The sequence below is a fragment of the Oncorhynchus mykiss genome, chromosome 3 (genome assembly GCF_057628025.1).
Source record: "Oncorhynchus mykiss isolate SJ-2025 chromosome 3, ASM5762802v1, whole genome shotgun sequence".
In the NCBI taxonomy this organism is placed as follows: Eukaryota; Metazoa; Chordata; class Actinopteri; order Salmoniformes; family Salmonidae; genus Oncorhynchus; species Oncorhynchus mykiss.
In genome coordinates, this window is record NC_143024.1 from 57110932 (window position 1) to 57130165 (window position 19234).

At 40.2% G+C, this 19234-nt stretch overlaps 1 protein-coding gene across 12 annotated transcripts in view; it reads left to right on the forward strand.

Annotated features, from left to right (window-relative positions):
- glsb (glutaminase b) overlaps positions 1-19234 on the forward strand; it is a 60889-nt gene that overhangs the window by 36909 nt on the left and 4746 nt on the right. For 2 of the 12 annotated variants that reach the window (XM_021596986.3, XM_090229603.1), the window contains exons 8-15: positions 1170-1202; positions 1307-1365; positions 2854-2920; positions 5246-5296; positions 5951-6127; positions 7013-7144; positions 11612-11704; positions 12377-14148. In XM_021596986.3, the coding sequence (XP_021452661.2) occupies positions 1170-1202; positions 1307-1365; positions 2854-2920; positions 5246-5296; positions 5951-6127; positions 7013-7144; positions 11612-11704; positions 12377-12529 (765 nt within the window). In that variant the 3' untranslated portion in view covers positions 12530-14148. Of the gene's footprint in view, positions 1-1169; positions 1203-1306; positions 1366-2853; positions 2921-5245; positions 5297-5950; positions 6128-7012; positions 7145-11611; positions 11705-12376; positions 14149-19234 lie in introns of those variants that run through there. The other 10 variants (XM_036974230.2, XM_036974231.2, XM_090229601.1 and 7 more) reach the window with 5 other exon arrangements.

Here is a 19234-nt window from a genome sequence, read left to right on the forward strand (position 1 = left end):
CTGCAATATGTAAGCTTTTGGCGACCCTACCAAATTCATAAAGAAGTGCTAGATCTGTGCTACTGTGACTTATTTCTTTGCTTCCCGTTCTTAAGTTTTGTTTTTGCGTCTTTTACTATACACTCTATCTGCTTGTTTTGTCACATATAAACTGAAATTAGGAGAACGATTAGAATTTTAGCAATCAGGAAATGGCAGAGCGGCTTTTGCCTAGTGCATCTTTAACATCAATTCAATGAACATTCTACATTACCATGGAAATTATTGCGTCACAATACCAGGCAGCTATTACGAGTGTACCCATGAGTTTACCAGGCAAATAGGTTATCAATAAAACGCCACAATATGGTGCAGAGTGTACAATTTGGCTGCTCGGGTGAAAGGAGACCCCAGGCTCCTCTAAAACCATTGACCGGTAGCTACGTGCCACTTTCAAAGGATTGTTAAATAAATGTTGCAACTGTTTTGGTTTTAATATCACCTGTTGAAGAGCATTTGAGAACTACCCATTTCCGATTATTCCATGCAGAACAATTGCGCACATTTATCTCTATCAGAGTTATGCAAGTATGACCTATTGCCAAGGTTAGATGTTCCAAGCACATTTATTCATCGTCTGCTACCAAAACCTTGCTTCAGCAAGGGCCAAAAAAGTTTCATGTTAAGAGTCCATGTTCTGGCAGAAACGGACTCAACCTGCACGAATGCCCAGCCGTCCCGGCTTCAGTCAGCTGTTTGTTCCCCCTCCAAAAATATTTATATGTGTAATTGTGCCAGCCCTAGTGTTACATTTATATACAAAATGTGATTATGACGGATCATCTCCTTTAATTTGATTCCAACCAAAGCCCACTCATTAACTGTCTTTTTGTGTCTATTGACTCTATAAATTCATTATACTTCTCTCTGTAACTATTTATACTTCTCTCTGTAACTACCCGTCAGATTCTCTTCATCCATGTTGAATTGTGTATGTTTGTCTAGGTTTCACCGACGCTCAGTTAACTTTGCGTTTATAATGCATCAAACTGATCATATTTTTAGTTTTTGTGTATGACAGTATTATTATTTAAGCCAAGGCTTGTGTTTTCTTGCTACTTTCATTCTGCTGTAAATGTTTTCTCTTTGTCCAACAAACTTGACTTAATACCTTTTCTATTACTTTTCAGCAGGGAGCGAGCAATGCTGAGAAGTTTGACTATGTAAGTTTAATATTTTGTGCATTGTGGCATCTGTTTGGAGTTGTATTGGGTATTTTGTAATATATGTTAGAAAAAAAGTTTAACTGATTTCGTTTCGTTTCCAGGTCATGAACTTCCTGAATAAGATGGCAGGAAATGAGTATGTAGGCTTCAGCAATGCCACGTAAGTAGAGTGGCACCCTATTCCCTACAGTGCATTCAGACCCCTTGACTTATTCCACATTTTGTTAAGTTACAGCCGTATTCCAAAATGTATTAAAACGTTGTTTTTTTCCATCAATCTACACACAATACCCCATAATGACAAAGCAAAAACTGTTTGTTAGAAATGTTTGCACATTTATTACAAATAAAATGTATTACTGAAATATCACATTTACATAAGTATTCAGACCCTTTACTCAGTACTTTGTTGAAACACTTTTGGCGTAACACTTTACCGTAGAGATGGTGCCAGGTTTCCTTCAGACGTGACGCATTGCATTCAGGTCAAAAATGGCAATCTTGGTTTCATCATACCAGAGAATCTTGTTTCTCATGGCCTGCGCGCCCTTTAAGTGCCTTTGGGCAAACTCCAAGCAGCCTGTCACGCACCTCTTACTGAGAAGTGGTTTCCGTCTGGCCACTCTACCATAAAGGCCTGATTGGTGGAGCGCTGCAGAGATGGTTGTCCTTCTGAAAGGTTCTCCCGTCTCCACAGATGAACTCTGGAGCACTGTCAGACTGACCATTGGGTTCTTGGTCACCTCCCTGACCAAGGCCCTTCTCCGCCGATTGCTCAGTTTGGCCGAGCGGCAAGTGGTGGTTCCAAACTTTATCCATTTAAGAATGATGGAGGCCACTGTGTTCTCGGGGACCTTCAATGCTGTAGAACATTTCTCGTACCCTTCCTCAGATCTGTGCATCGACACAATCCTGTCTCGGAGCTCTATGGACAATTCCTTCGACCGTATGGCTTGGTTTTTGCTCTGACGTGCACTGTCAACTGTGGTACCTTATATAGACCGGTGTGTGTGCCTTTCCAAATCATGTCCAATTTAATTGAGTTTACCACAGGTGGACTCCTATCAAGTTGTAGAAACATTTCAAGGATGATCAATGGAAACAGGATGCAGCTGAACAAAATTGAGTCTCATAGCAAAGGGCCTGAATACTTATGTATTAAAAACAGAAATGGCTTATTTACATTTTTTTTTTTTTTAAATAACCTGTTTTCACTGTCATTATGGGGTATTGTGTGTAGATTGACAGATGAAAACATTTTATTTAATCCACTTCAGAATTAGGCTGTACGGTAACAAAATGTGGAAAAAGTCAAGGGGTCTGAATACTTTCCAAATGCACCGTATACAGTGCACTATGTGGGCCCTGGTCAAAAGTAATGCAGTAAATAGGTAATAGGACGCCATTTCAGATGCTTTGTGTGGCCTCCTTCTCCTTTCCGGACCCTTCTCCATTATTCATTATTGTTTAGACTGCAGGCATGCAGTCTAAAGTCTGGATGTTTACAGAAGTTAATCACAGTAGGCTCAGGATCTCATTTGGAAGAGGGTTTTTAATTATGACGGCAATGAAGGAATGTGGTGAAAGAAAACACATCTACTCACATGGGTGTAGACTGTTAACTCTTGTTGTGTTCTTTGTTACGCAGATTCCAGTCGGAGCGCGAGTCAGGAGACCGGAATTTCGCTATCGGCTACTACCTGAAAGAAAAGAAGGTCAGAATCGTGATGCTATCTCTCCCTCTCATCTTTCCACTTCCTCATATCCTCCCTGTTCTCTTACTTGGCACTGTTTGCTTTTCCCATTGTACAACTCACTAAGTCGGAGAGCTGCCTTTACGTTTAAATTTGAGTCATTTAGCAGACACTCTTATCCAGAGCGACTTAGTGCATTCATCGTAAGATACTGTAGCTAGGGGGGAAAGCCACATATCTTAATCATAGAAAGTACATTTTTAAAAGTTAATTAGCTAGCAGCAAAGTCAGTGCTAGTAGGGGGAAAGTATTTACAGTTCAAGTCGGCAGTTTACATACACTTAGGTTGGAGTCATTAAAACTAGTTTTTCAACCACTCCACAAATTTCTCGTTAACACACTATAGTTTTGGCAAGTCGGTTAGGACATCTACTTTGTGCATGACACAAGTAGTTTTTCCAACAATTGTTTACAGACAGATTTATTTAACTTATAATTCACTGATTCACAATTCCAGTGGGTTAGAAGTTTACATGCATTAAGTTGACTGTGCCGTTAAACCGCTTGGAAAATTCCAGAAAATGATGTCATGGCTTTAGAAGCTTCTGCTAATTGACATCATTTGAGTCAATTGGAGGTGTACCTGTGGATGTATTTCAAGGCCTACCTTCAAACTCAGTCCCTCTTTGCTTGACATCAAATGAAATCAGCCAAGACCTCAAAAACAATTGTAGACCTCCACAAGTCCGGTTTGTCCTTGGGAGCAATTTCCAAATGACTGAAGGTACCACGTTCATCTGTACAAACAATAGCATGCAAGTATAAACACCATGGGACCACGCAGCTGTCATACCGCTCAGGAAGGAGACGCGTTCTGTCTCCTAGAGATTAACGTACTTTGGTGCAAAAAGTGCAAATCAATCCCAGAACAACAGCAAAGGACCTTGTGAAGATGCTGGAGGAAACCGGTACAAAAGTATCTAAATCTACAGTAAAACGAGTCCTATATCGACATGACCTGAAAGGCCACTCACAAGGAAGAAGCCACTGCTCCAAAACCGCCATTAAAAAGCCAGACTACGGTTTGCAACCGCACATGGGGACAAATATTGTACTTTTTGGAGAAATGTCCTCTGGTCTGATGAAACAAAAATGGAACTGTTTGGCCATAATGACCATCTATGTTTGGAAGAACATAAAGCAAGCCGAAGAACACCATCCCAACCGTGAAGCACAGAGGTAGCATCATGTTGTGGGGGTGCTTTGCTACAGGAGGGACTGGTGCATTTCACAAAATAAATGGCATCATAAGGAGGAAAATTATTTGGATATATTGAAGCAACATCTCAAGATATCAGTCAGGAAGTTAAAGCTTGGTCGAAAATGGGTCTTCCAAATGGACAATGACCCCAAGCATACTTCCAAAGTTGTGGCAAAATGGCTTAAGGACAACGAAGTTGAGGTATTGGGAGTGGCCATCACAAAGCCCTGACCTCAATCCTATAGAAAATTAGTGGGCCGAACTGAAAAGGCGTGTGCGAGCAAGGAGGCCTACAAACCTGACTCAGTTACACCAGCTCTGTCAGGAGGAATGGGCCAAAATTCACCCAACTTATTGTGGGAAGCTTGTGGAAGGCTACCCGAAACGTTTGACCCAAGTTAAACAATTTAAAGGCAATGCTACCAAATACTAAAAAGAAAGGAGGACCAAGGCACTCTTCATATAATTAATTAAAATGCCTTTTAGTATGGCATGTTCAATAGAAACAAAGTTTTTATTAAAAAAAATAATAATAATTAAACGACGCATTTCGGCTGCATGGCCAAAAAAAGGAATACAATGTCCTCTTTAGAACAGCTTTTCCAATTAGCCCTAATTGGAAGAGGGAGTGGTTACAAAATTGATTGGACACACCTAATACTAATTGAGTGTGTGTAAACTTCTGACCCACTGGGAATGTGATGAAAGAAATACAAGCTGAAATCATTCTCTACTATTTTTCTGACATTTCACATTCTTAAAATAAAGTGGTCATCCTTCTGACCTAAGACATGGAATTTTTTACTAAGATTAAATGTCAGGAATTGTGAATTTGAGTTTTAAATGTATTTGTCTAAGGTGTATGTGTACTTCTGACTTCAACTGTGTTCATTTTGATTTAGGAGCTATTCTATCTTTCCCTAATAAGGAGTAACTAAACTTAAGCCATCTCACTCTCTCGCTCTCTCTCTCTATCCAATGTATAGTCTAAGATTGCTGAAATACAGAACAGCACATCAGTCATGTCAAAATATATTGCGTGGCTGTAATCTGTCTGTTTATATCCCCCTCTCCCCTCTCTGCAGTGTTTTCCTGAGGGGACAGACATGACGTCCATTCTGGATTTCTACTTCCAGGTACGTACAGACAGACGGCCCACAACAACTACACACTGCCAGTGGAGGGAGAAATGGGGAGGGACGGGCTTATGGTATTGGCTAGATTGTGAATCCCCCTCCTCTCCCTCTCTCTCTCTTTCTGGGTCTGGTGACTGTGACTTTGTTCATGTGCTTCTCTGGCTGGGAAGGGAAATGTGTGTAATGGGATAGCTGTGTTGACGTCACATCCCTTTGGGTGTTGACAGCCTTCCTCTCTGGTGTCACGCTGACAACCCACTGACGTATAGGCTCCGGTCATGCTGGTCCTTTGGTAATGTTTGCCTTGGCCCACTGAGAACTCACATAACCTGGAGCCTTTCCTAAAACCATAGAAGGACAAGAGAGAGGAGTAGTTGTACTGGGTACATTAAATTCTATGCATTTACATGTACTTTGATTATAGTATATGGTTTTCATTCTCCGTGCATACACTCTATTTTGATTATACTCTAGTACGTTTTCATCCAGAGTGTGGGAAATATTGGGACGGGAGAATAATTGAGTATGCAATGCCCTAGGCTCACGCTTGACTGTCATATTTATTCTGTGTGCATGTTCTATATTAATGTATTTCTACCACTATTACTGTTTGGCTTGATCTTAGATTTGTGTTGTAACTGTCTGTCCCTCCAGCTATGCTCCATCGAGGTGACCTGCGAGAGCGCCAGCGTCATGGCGGCCACCCTGGCAAACGGCGGCTTCTGTCCAATCACGGGCGAGCGCGTGCTGAGCCCGGAGGCAGTGCGTGACACGCTGAGCCTCATGCACTCCTGCGGCATGTACGACTTCTCTGGCCAGTTCGCCTTCCACGTGAGTATACTGTACCTCGCCGCCATAGCTCATATAGCACCACAACACTGCGGTATATAAATGTTCCATAGTCTCCCGTTCTTTATCTGCTCTGACAAAAAAATAGCTTTCACCTGGCCTGTTTTGTTTTTCTTCAGAAAAGTGCAGATGAAAGAGAGGAGACAAGAAAAGGAAGCCATTTTACACTATTGAGATGTACCTTGAGTGTCAGTCCACAACATTGACTTTTGTGGTCCAGTTAAAGCACAGCTTATTCTGCCCAATACTGCCACTCTCTGACAAAATCTGCCCTTTCCTCCTGCCCAATACGACCCTTTTAGTCCCATCCAGCCTGTCTCTGCCCCACAATGTCCCCAATTGCCCTCCACTGGGCTCCAGTCGCTGTCCTTGCCAGAACAAACCAGGTCAATATTCTACCTATAGCCCCCATGGAGGATTATCCAATCAGATGTTGCGCGATTATCCAATCAAGTATTCCCACGCATAATAGGGAGACACGGGATCGTATACAAATGTAAACAAGGTTTGAAATGGTTATGTATTAGTCAAATATTATATCTGTTTTGGCTTCTTGCGGGTCAATTTGAAGTCTACAAATTATTCCCCAGACCATCCTCAAGAAAAAATTGGCCCTGCGGCTGAATCTAGTTGATCCCTGCCTTGCTTTCACTCTGTGTGTCTGTCTGCCACTCACTCTTAGTGTGTATAATGCCCTGGGCCTGTATTCACCTTGAGTCTCAGAGTAGGATTGTTAATATTGGATCACTTTTGTCTTGGATCATAATGAATAAGGGGAGCTGATCCTAGATAATGCACTACTTACAATTTGGGCCCTGATGTCCACAGAGTTGTGGGTAACCTCTCCCTGTGTCTTTGTGTCTATAGGTGGGCTTGCCAGCCAAGTCGGGCGTGGCAGGGGGCATCCTTCTGGTGGTGCCCAACGTTATGGGCATCATGTGCTGGTCTCCTCCGCTGGACAAGCTGGGCAACAGTGTCAGAGGCATTCAGTTCTGCACGGTACGGGGACACACTGACAAACACACATTGACACCTCCGAATAGACATACTCAGCCCCCCCCCCCCCCCCCCCCACACACACACACACACACACACACACACACACACACATTACTACTACCACCCTCACACATGATCATATTTCTGCTTCTTATTATATATCGCCCTCTCCCGCTCTCTGAGCCACCACTACATGTTAATCTTTCTACCATCAGAAATGAGCTAGCCTAGCCAAATAGTCCTCCTGGAGCATCTGAGGCCTCACAGAAACATCTTATTTAGTACATTTCCTGCTACAATTCAAACTGTATTGTTCCTGCAAGGGAACTAACTCATTGTGCAGACGAGTACATAGACATAAAACAATTTCCCAAGTTGGGATCAATAAAGTAACACTACTCTCTCCTGTTTACTATTCTCAAACGGGTATAAAAAAATTGGATGGATGCTAGTTTCTGTTTGCGCCAACTAAGCTGGTTATGGCATTTCACACAATGGTATGCTGTATGACTTGTGTTGCATAACAATATTTATGAATGGTACATACTGTATGTAGATGTATGTTTTACTTGTGATGTCCCATAGTGAACTAGTAGGTGCGTTCTCATTGAGGCCCAGTCATTGGCAGTGGGGTTACGTACAGATACAGCTCTGAGCCGTAGAGAGAGGCCCCACGCTAGTCTGTTCCTTAATAACAAAGTGATGATTGATTAGATCGCATGGCTGGAAAACAATGCCAGGAATCACTGTCAACATGTAGTTGAAGAACGCCAATGTTCTTTAACACTAGAACTGCCATAGGCCAACGGCCACTGACGTTTTGATTTTGTTTATAAAAATAAAAAAAACTCCTGCTCCTTCCCTGATTTTTTTTTTTCTTTTATATTTATTTTTTTCAAAATGTTTGTAGTTTGCAATACTCATTAAAAAAAAATCATAAACAGAAAATGATTTAGATCCTTTGCTCAGCCAGGCGCTAATGAGTCTCTCTCTCTCCTCCACTGAATGAATGACAAATAGATGAATGGTTGATAATTATGCACTTTACTTCACAATTGAATTCAAAATTAGGCCTAGTTGAACGACGAGGGAGAAGAGGTTGATTTAATTTAGAACAACAATAGTGCAGTGATGAGTTTATGCCTATTTATCAGCATTGTGGCTCATGATTAAACCAAATAATTTGAATGTGTGCCTTGCGGGTTGATATCATTCTCTTTCATGTTTTACTTTCTAAAAAGAAGCTGTTACTGTTTTATTTACTATTACTCTATTGCTAATCAAATTTATTGTAAGGGAAACGAAAACATGCTGTTGCATTAGGCCTTTAGAATAGTGCGAAACATGTCCTTGATTCTATCCTTGATGTCCTTGATTCTATGTTTGCTTCCGAGGGGAAGCAAACAATGCCAGTCAGCCTGTACAGCCGGCTCATCAACTATGCCGAAACTAATTTCACATGTAATAAGAGTTAGCCTAAAGATAAGATTACATTGACAATAGTCTGAGTGACAATATTGTCAGTTGTCAAATTTTTCATGAAGAGATGGGCGCAGCTTGGAATTGACAGATGCAGGGAAAGGAGCAACACTTTATCAAATCCTCATTCAGAGTCACATGCAGGTCAAACGTTTTGATTTCTATATAGTATCACAAAGGCATATTCTGCCGTTTATGACAATTACTGTTGTCAAATAAATAAATATTTCCAAATATCCCTTTTTTACAAGAATATCTGGGTTGTCTATACTTTCAGCACATGGCCAGTTGTGAGGCAGCTTTGCTCTGTCTACTAAGAAAAGACTAGTAACATAATACATTAAAATATGCTATTGTTTTATACATTTTCTTCTACATTTTTACTCAATTATAATTTTGTTCTGATGGATATAACTCTTGAAATGTTTTTTTTTTTAAATTTTTTATTTATAGACTAGAGTAACATAAGCTCATTCAATTGTTATTTGAAGTAATCGTTTTTTAGTATTCTAATATTACGTAAGACCTTCATAAACACAACCAAATTATGATTCTTCCGATAGCATATATGAAATGTGTTTATTAGAATGCTGATGTGTCATTGGCTGGAAGGAGGGTCCATCAAGGCCAGGTGTTCTCTAGCTGATACTTTTAACACCAGCAATTCTGGTGTTAACCTCTCTAGGGTATGTGGGACGCTAGCGTCCCACCTGGCCAACATCCAGTGAGATTGCAGAGCGCCAAATTCAAATACAGAAATACTCATTATGGAAATTCAGAAAAGATACAACTATTTTACATACCTCTTCATCCTACCCCCTCCTTTTTCGAACATTCTGTTAAAAATCGCGCAACATTTCAGCGTCCTGCTACTCATGCCAGGAATATAGTATATGCATATGATTAGTATGTGTGGATAGAAAACACTCTGAAGTTTCTAAAACTGGTTAAATCACGGCTGTGACTATAACAGAGCGTGTGTTTCATCGAAAAGCGCAAGAGAAACTGGTCACTGAAAGCTGAAAAAAGTATCCATGCGCCCCTTTCATTGTATTGTTTAAAGGAAACCAAATTTAATATGGACACGGATGCAATTCCTACAGCTTCCACACGATGTCGCCAAAAACGTAATTTCCATTGACAAAAATCCTTTGAGACATTACCAATAGATCCATCATTCCATCCAGCCTACAACAATCGATTTTGGAAGATTGAAAAATGCATATTGTTTTCTTGAGTAGCTGCTATTGAATACAGATCGCCCAGTGATCAATTTGATCGCTTATTAACGTTTACAAATACCTAAAGTTGGGTTACAAAAGTAGGTTGAAGTGTTTTGTCAAAGAATATAGGCAACTTATATAATTTTTTAAAATGACGTTGCGTGTTGGAATAGAGCTTTTTTCCTGAAGCAGACAGGCTATACAAATGGATATTTTGGGCATTCATGGACGGATTTAATCGGGAAAAAGACCAATTTGTGATGTTTATGGGACATATAGGAGTGCCAACAAAGAATATCATCAAAGGTAATGAATGTTTTATATTTTATTTCTGCGTTTTTGTGTAGCGCCGGCTACGCTAATTATTTTGTTTACGTCGCCTTCAGGCATTTTGGGGTGTTGCATGTTATCAGATAATAGCTTCTCATGCTTTCGCCGAAAATTATTTTAAAAATCTGACTTGTTGGCTAGATTCACAACGAGTGTAGCTTTAATTCAATACCCTGCATGTGTATTTTAATGAACGTTTGAGTTTTAACGAGTACATTTAGCATTTAGCGTAGCGCATTTGCATTTCCAGGTGCCTACTTGAGACGTCTGCGTCTCAAGTAGGATCAAGAAGTTAAAGATCAACTTCTTGTGAATCCAACCACGGTGTCAGATTTCAAAAATGCTTTACGGCGAAAGCATACCTTACGATTATTTGAGAACATAGCCCAGCAGACAAATCATTAAAACAGTAACGAGCCAAGTAGAAGAGTCAGAAATAGAGATACAATTAATCACTTACCTTTGATGATCTTCATATGGTTGCACTCAGAAGACATTCATTTATTCAATAAATGTTCCCTTTGTTTGATAAAGTCTCTCTTTATATCCAAAAACCTCAGTTTTGTCCTCGCGTTTTCTTCAGTAATCCACACGCTCAAACGCAGTCACTCACAACAGGCAGACAAAAAAATCAAAATTGTATATGTAAAGTTCATAGAAACATGTCAAACAATGTTTATATGCAATCCTCGGGTTGTTTTTAGCCTAAATAATCTATAATATTTCAACCGGACTATAACGTTGTTGATATAAAAGGTAAACGAGAAAGGCACTCTCTAGGTCGCGCGCATGAAAAAACTTTGTGACACGGCAGGGTCCACTCAATCAGACTGCTCTTACTCCCTCATTTTTCAGAATACAAGCCTGAAACAATTTCCACATCTAGTGGAAGGCATAGGAACTGCAATTTGAGTCCTAAGTCAATGGATACTGTAATGGCATTGAATAGAAAACTTCCTACTTCCTGAATGGATTTTTCTCAGGTTTTTGCCTGTCAAATCAGTTCTGTTATACTCAAGACACTATTTGTTTTCTATCCAAATCTACCAATTATATGCATATCCTATCTTCTGGGACTGAGTAGAAGGCAGTTTAATTTGGGAACGCTTTTCATCCAAAATTCCAAATGCTGCCTAGCCTAGAGAAGTTAACTTTACCTACTCATGTGACCTGGCATTGCCACTAGACCAATGGTTAGCGTCACCGGTTTCAGCACATAACATGTACGGACATGTCCGCATGGGATCGAATCCCAGCCCCACCGCTATTCTGATTCACTCTAGAGTTTAGATTTTTAGTCCGAGCTCTCTCTTTCTGTTTCTTTCACCCTCTATCTCACTCGCTCTCTCTGTCTGTCACTGTCTGTCTTTTTCTCTCTGTGTCTCCCTCCCTCCCTCTGTCAGAACATGACTCTCTCTGATTCTATGCGTTCCAGGACCTGGTGTCTCTCTTTAACTTCCACAACTACGACAACCTGAGGCACTTTGCCAAGAAGCACGATCCTCGCAGGGAGGGAGGCGACCAGAGGGTGAGTACACATAGAAACAACCATCCCCTTCACACACACACGCCTTTACACACGCCTTTACAGACGCACCCCTCTTTCATTGTTACCACACCTTCCCAGAATGACATAATGTGCCTGATTTAATGGTGCTAAATTGGCTGTAGCCGAGTATCTTAAGGGTTGCTAATGAGAGTTCCTAAAGAAAAATTGCTGCCCTAGTTATTTACACTCTAATTTATTGACATTTGGATTATGTTTGTGGATGTTTGATAATTTTAGGTATATTTTGGGGAATTTACTTGTTTATCTGGTTTGCCCTTTTGGAGGGGGGGTTTGTCATTTAATTTGATTTAATCTCAAGGTCAGTAAGCTTTGGCATGCTTGGTTAAATATTAATGAAAGGTTAGGATTGATTTTGAATTATCCTTTCCTTTTGGTCTAATAGTGTTTTAATCCGTATGTTGAGAGGCAAGTGGCATCTCTGTCAGAGCAAACCAGACACACACACACACACACGCCAAACAGTCAGACACAATAAAGAAAGGCTAACACATTTTCCATTACATAGTTACAAAACTTAACATATTACCAACCACGCATAGATGGTCACAGACACACATCCCTAGAGCAGCCGCACTCGTGGCATGTGCAGGCAGACCCAACTAATCTGTTATCCCATGTTGCTTGAAACAGCAGTTTACCTTCGGACCAATGGATTACGAGAGCCTTCAGCAAGAGCTAGCTCTCAAAGACTCTCTGTGGAAAAAGGTGGTGCCCACTGATTGCCACGAGGACAGCTCCACCACTGTAGTCTATAGGATGGAGAGTGTCGGGGAGCGCAACTAGGACCCCCTCTCTCCTCCCTACCTCCCACCTTCTCCTGTCCCCTTTCTACACCCATATATGACTTCATATATTTATATAAATTATCAAGAGGATTATTTATTTCTGTAAGTTTTTATTTTATTTTTTTACATAATGTAATGTCACATTATGTACTGGTGATGAATGACAATTGATTCTACCTGGGTTACTGTACTTTTTTTTCCCCTCTTTTTTTTTCTTTCTGTGTGTCTGTGGCTGCAATCCAAACACTTAACAGACACACCCTCAGCCCTCAAATGAAGTGGACACTTCTGATGATATATCATGACGTCTGACGAGTTGACACTTGTAGGGCGAGGGAGGGAGGAAGGAATTCTTTTTAAATGAGTCGCCCTTGCCCGGAAATTCGTCACTTGTTCATCTCGCAACGATTGTGTTTTCATTCACCAGTAGCGTGTGGGTGCTTTATATGCGCAACAGTCAATTATGATTGCATGTCTACTTATATTAACTACATAATTATTAATATATGCCTACTGTATCATAGCTAGAAAATGAATTAGCTAACTAACGTTAGCCTGTCTAGTTGGAACTTCTGAAGACGGGGAATGTTTTTTATTTCTACAATTTCCAAAAGCTAACCAAACAAAAACATCATTACTTTTACGAGACGTGTTTGTGTAGCACAATTTGTAACTTCTTTACATTCCTTTTTACTTACACTTGTATGTTGACTCCATATTGACGTTGAGGTTTTAAGTTTTGGCGGACTTTTCTTAGCGGATGTACCATCATCGCGAATTGAATTATGGGGTGTTTCAGGCCCCGAAGCGAACATAATTGTACCCTCGCAAACTCTATTAAAAATGAGGGCTGAGGGGCTTGCGTTGCACACTTCCCTTGCTTGGCTAATCATTTGGACCGACGACAAATATGGCTGTGGGGATTCCCCCTAGGGAATAAGGCGAGGGTAAGTGGGTAAGTGGACGAGGGTGTGTCTTTTATGAGTTTGAAATGCATCTCTTGTGTTTTTGGGGTCCCTGCAGAGCTGAGGGAAGCCCTTCTGGCTGCCTGTCTAGAATGTCAGACTTTAGGGGCCTGAAGGGATTGCCTGGCTCAGATTGAGGCTTTGCAAGTAGACTTGATCCATTTCATGTGTGCTTCAATATCTAATGTGTTTGTTAACCAAAACGAGGGAGGTTTTCTCAAACCAAAAGCCAAGGGAAGATGTGGAGCGTTGTGCTTTGACACACATAAATATAATGTATCTCATTATATTTATATGCGTTGACAGGCTCTTAAGGTTACTACAAGCTTAACTCTGTTGATGTGTGTGTGTGTGTGTGTGAAGTGGGATTTTTGAAGTAGAGGACTCCTTTTGGTAACAGGATATCCTTGCCGGTCCCGCCCGTTTTTTGGGGGGGTTTTTTGGTCTTCATTTTTTGAAAACAAGGAACAGTAGGCTTCCTTTGCTTATAGTAGTAGGCTGGCTTTAACCTGGCGAAAAACATAGCAAGCTAGCTAGTCTTTTTTAGCTCCCCACATCCCCATGTGAAATAATCAGATTGATCATTTAGAAATATGCCCTGGCAAATGTTCTTCTACTTGCTGGTGTAACCTAAAACATTATCCCAGTTTGATATACTGATTGTGTATTCATTCCCATATCAGTTAAAAATAGAACAGCATTTATTTTTTTGTTGTAAAAAAAACACATGGCTAGCAAGTTGGCTACAGCAGGTAATACCATTTCACAGTAGCCTGGAATCACTAGTTACTATTTCTAAATAAAATAATGTTTTGGGTGGATTCAGTTGCGGAGATTATATTTGGTTATCAATGCAAAATAGTCTACTTTGATGAATTGCCTATATATATATATATATATATCAGATCAAGGAACCAAGCAATAATACTGCCCCCACGGCCGCAGAAGTAATGATACTGCATGTCTAAATTTTCAGGTAGTAAAACGGTACGCCGAACGCCAGAGCTTTTTTCAAGGAACCGCCCCTTTTGTGATGAAAAATGACATTGCAACACTCCGATATTTGTGTCTGCATAGAGCTTGTAGTATGCTTTTAGAAGAGCAAACTGAGATTATAACGATAAGGCACTTATCAGGCGTGACACGGAGACGATATCAGTCGGACCATTCTAACTTGCATACCAGTGCTTTACCTTTCACATACCAGCAACGGATCTCACATGAGCCGATTTCTCAACTGCTGTTGAGTGGAGCGAAGCTTTTCATCAAGGACGTAAAAGGTGACTCATTCCACCCCCTTTTGTGTGTGTGTGCGCCTTTTTGTATTTGAGTGGTGTGTGTGTCTTTGTGTGTCTGTGTGTGTGTGTGTATACCATGTTCATCTAAGCTGTGACGCATGCTGAGGGGACCTTGACCCTGGCTCTGACAGACCGACAAGACACCGCACAAACCTTTAGTTTTCATGACATAGCCTAGTAGAATCCTGCTGGATCTATTCCGTTGGCAGTTGCAGTATGCATATGTCAGATGGCATATCGTGGTTATATAGGTCATACGTATATGTATTGTACAAGTCAGTATACCATTGAGAGAAAGTGTGATCACACATTGTTACCAATTTTATATTTAATCCGTATTATTACTGTGAATTACGCTTAGCTACCCTTAAAGAGGAAGGGGAAACCAGTTCCTCTTATCTATACTGTAGCTTAAGAATGCATCATGTTTATTTCCAATATGCACTGTACAGTATCTACAGTTTTCCCAAAGACTGTATTTGCCTGGCGTGTGTTTTTTGGGGGGGATTGTTATCTTGCAGTAATCTTGATGAAACTCAACAGCAGCGTAGAACGGCAAGGGAATCCACTTACTTCACAAACGTTGGCCACATTTGCACATGTACGTCAACCAGCAGGACACCGTGGGTGTCCTGCTGCTGGGGCTGTTTTTCTTGTTCAATGTTGTTATCCAATCATTCTTGAAACTGGACAGTTGAATTGGTATACACTGTTGTTGTAGTAGCCCTTTGTTACCCATGTCATGAATGTGCTCTTCTTCTCGTGGGACCCATATAAGTCTATGGGTCCCTTACCGGCCAAGGTTGGGGTCAATTTGAATTGAAGTCAAATCAGGAAGTGATTTAAATGTCAAATTCATAAATGGAAAGAATTTTGAAAGATACATGGCTTCTCCCTTTCAGTTTGTTGACAAGTTATTGAACATAGATGCCCTGTTTTTCAATTATTGAATTCGAATTTATTCATTGAATTGGAATTCCTGAATTGGCTGACTTGAACCCACCCTATCCCATATACTTTTAGTTAGTTTTTAGCTTCTTTTAGTATCAGACTTTTACTTAAAATATATTTTTGTTGTTTTGCCATGTCAATATGCTTGGACTTCATTTAAAATTGTGATTTGGAACTAGGACTACTATTTCACTAAGGATGTTTTTTTTTAAGTGTAGGCCTTAGATGTCAGTCAGTCAGTGTGTGGTGCAAAGCATTCACAAGTCTCTGCCACTGTGGAGTGAAGCTAGCTGTAGCTAGCCTAGCAGCTAACGTTAACTTGCTTGCTAATGCTAATTTACCAAATAATCAGTTCTGTTAAATCGATCCTATTTATTTGTACTGAAATTGTATCATTTTTTTCCCTTGCTACTCGTGTGTTCTGAAACACGTTTGAGTGTGTTTTCTAATGTCTTGCCCATGTTGACATAATATGGAGAATGCAGGGGCTGAAAGCTTGCAAGACTTAGGAGTTAGGATGACGTTAGAGGATACAGGAGGAAGTTATGGGGCTTACTGAACCTTTCTACTCTACTGCAAAATGTGACTAATAACCCCAATCAAATTTTACACAGGGGTTTTTTGAATGCCGTACCAGTATTTTCATTACAATTTCTGATTTTTTTTTTAATGATTTCACAGCAACATGTTTAATGTTTCCCACAATGTCATTATTTTACTTCAAATTGCATATTTTTGTATGATTTAATAAATGTGTTTGAATCCCACCTTGATATTTTAAAGTTCATTTTAGTCCTTGTATTCTTTTTCATTTTTCTGTTTCAATCCATATCTGTGCCTTGGAGAAAACAGCTGTAGCCCTCCAAGTCTAACACACTATACACACCAGCAGCCTACACTGTTAACTTATTGAGAATGTGTATCACTGCATTTAACATTAACTTCTCGTGAGCTCCTCAGATCTTAACCTGATCTACCCGGAGTGTTGATTTATTACCAAAACCAGTTTGAGTTAGTGTCTTGGGCATAAAAGGGTGTTGCTTTCACCTCATAGTAAAGACACTGACTCTTGGTGTGGATGAAAACACTAGGTATTTGTCTTGTAGAACTTTGTAGTTCTACAAGAGGCCAGTATTGCAAATACTAGCAAAGAGCTTCAGTAGTTGCAATGACAGGTGAAGTACCTGTTGAAATCATGTTGCCATTTTATAAACCAATAAAGTACTATAACCAACAAATACCTGTTTGTCAAATTACCACAACTGAAACTAAGTGGTTTAACCCTTTTTGTTTTATTAGTTAACAGGGGATTTTTTTCTTACTAGGAAATTGTGGTATCAATGGGTAGTTTTTGACATGTACCTTCAACACAATTGGTAATTTTGTATCTGGTTTGTACTAAACGGTGCCTAGAGGTTTTAATGAATCCTTAACAATCTGTAACGATCAGTAATTTAATGTTAACTAGTTGGTAATTCTTGTTTAATTACTGTTTTCACCATATAATTCCCAAGTAAATACTGTACCTGATCATGTCTGTGCTAAATACTTTGAAAGTGCAGTTTCTGTGACTAGCTTTGACTCTTCTGGTCGCAGTTCAACCTGAGCAGGAAAAAGAAAGGTGAGGGGGTGGGTGATTTGGGGAGGGGTCTTGTGTGGTATGCAGTGCAGTGCACCCTTTCAGAGTTAATGAAACCAATCAGAAGAGACCCCAGAATGCATTGTGCTTGATCTGTGTGAGCTTGGTCTGTATGCTCGCGCTCCGGTCATTGTTCTGAACCAGTTTTTACTTGGTGAGTTAAGTCAAGTGTGCTCTCTTTGCTGGCAACTGTGTTACTTGCTGTACTATGTCTGTCTGTATAGTATGGTTATTGTATTTCTGTTGTAGCCATTCGTTTTCAGCCTGTCAAGGAACATCCATCACACTTATAACAAACATGACTGAATAGTCACTGTTTCGGCTTCAGGGTGATAGCGTGGGTAATAACTATCAAAGTAGTTAAGTTATTGAGTAATAAGTCAAAATTAGCCTCTTTTGAGCCAGTTCTGTTTTAATAGGGTGAATTGTATACACTTTTGTATACAGTCTAGACATTTTTGTATGGGAATGTGCTGGACTACCCTTGACATGCTGTGCTCGCTTGTGTGTTGCAGTGTGATCTCACCAACAGTGACCTGTGTCTGTGCAGGGCTGGGCTGATATAGGCCAGATTGGATTCAAACACACATTATGATACCTGTGGGGGAGATGTAGTCACTGCCATAGAAATATAAGTAAATCGTGTAATTCTATGGCAGTGGCGATTTTGGTCCCATGCCTATGGTGTTACATTTCACCTATTGGCACAATGCTCAGACTGGGTGTGTCTAAGTGACTTGTCCGTGTCTAGCCTCTTAATAATCAAAAGAATCTCGGTCCAAAACGCCTCCCTGGCCCCATATGAACAGCGTGGTTCAGAGATTCTCTGCCCCACATTGGGTGTGTATACATTTGTTTATTTCAAAACTAGCCTACATAGCCCATGTTTGTTGATGACTGTGGGTTGGAAAAGGATGCTATCTTTTTTGTGGTAAATAATGCAAGTGACTTCAATGGCTTTCTTTGAACGGGGGGGGGGATATTAGATTCACAGGAATACATCACATAAGATGAAGAAGCAATACTTCAAGCCGCAGCTCCATACTACTTGTCAGACAGAACTGATACTGTATACTGGTTGTTGGGGTGGGATTGGTGTCCGTGGGTGGCTTTTAACCATTGTATTGGTTTCCTCATGTCTTACTCAATAGTAGGAAGAAGTTGAGTCCAAATTGGATGTTGGGTACTATATTTATTGAATATTATATGAATCCTATAAATTTAAAAGGGCCAAATTGGTTGCAATCAATTAGCTTAATTTCTCAGATCAAATTCCATTGTAAGAAAATGTTGCAGAAATGCACATTTTATCTGCTTCTAACTATAAAAAACAATCTGAGATGATGGGTGTCATGGCTTGCTGAAATATGGGACGACTCTGCTTTGCGCTCTGCTGTCTAACTAGTTATTTTCTGCTACTGAGTTGTGACACTGATCTGCTAAATGCCTTTGCTCGTTAACAACGATATTTGTTCTGCTAGCTCTGCTACCTACGGCTATGCTGAGTTTTGCCCTGCTTTATTCTGTTTTGATTGGTGTTCTACTGTGATGTGGAGCTCCTATATGTTCTGTTTTGGGCAGTTGTCTCTGAATTCTGCAGCATCATCAAAATGATTCTGAGATGTTACTGAAACACTGCACAACTGTTCCTCCCCAAGCAAAAAAACAACATCTAAATTGGTAATAACTCCATATTGTCATTAACTGAGTAATGCATTATTTGATTGGTTTACTGGTTTGTTGTGAATGTGAATCAAGGGTTTTATGCTTTTGATACCCCAGCACTGTTTGTTTTTTAATTCACTCTTTTAATTCAATCCAGTACAGTTGAGTATCTAAAGCATCTAATT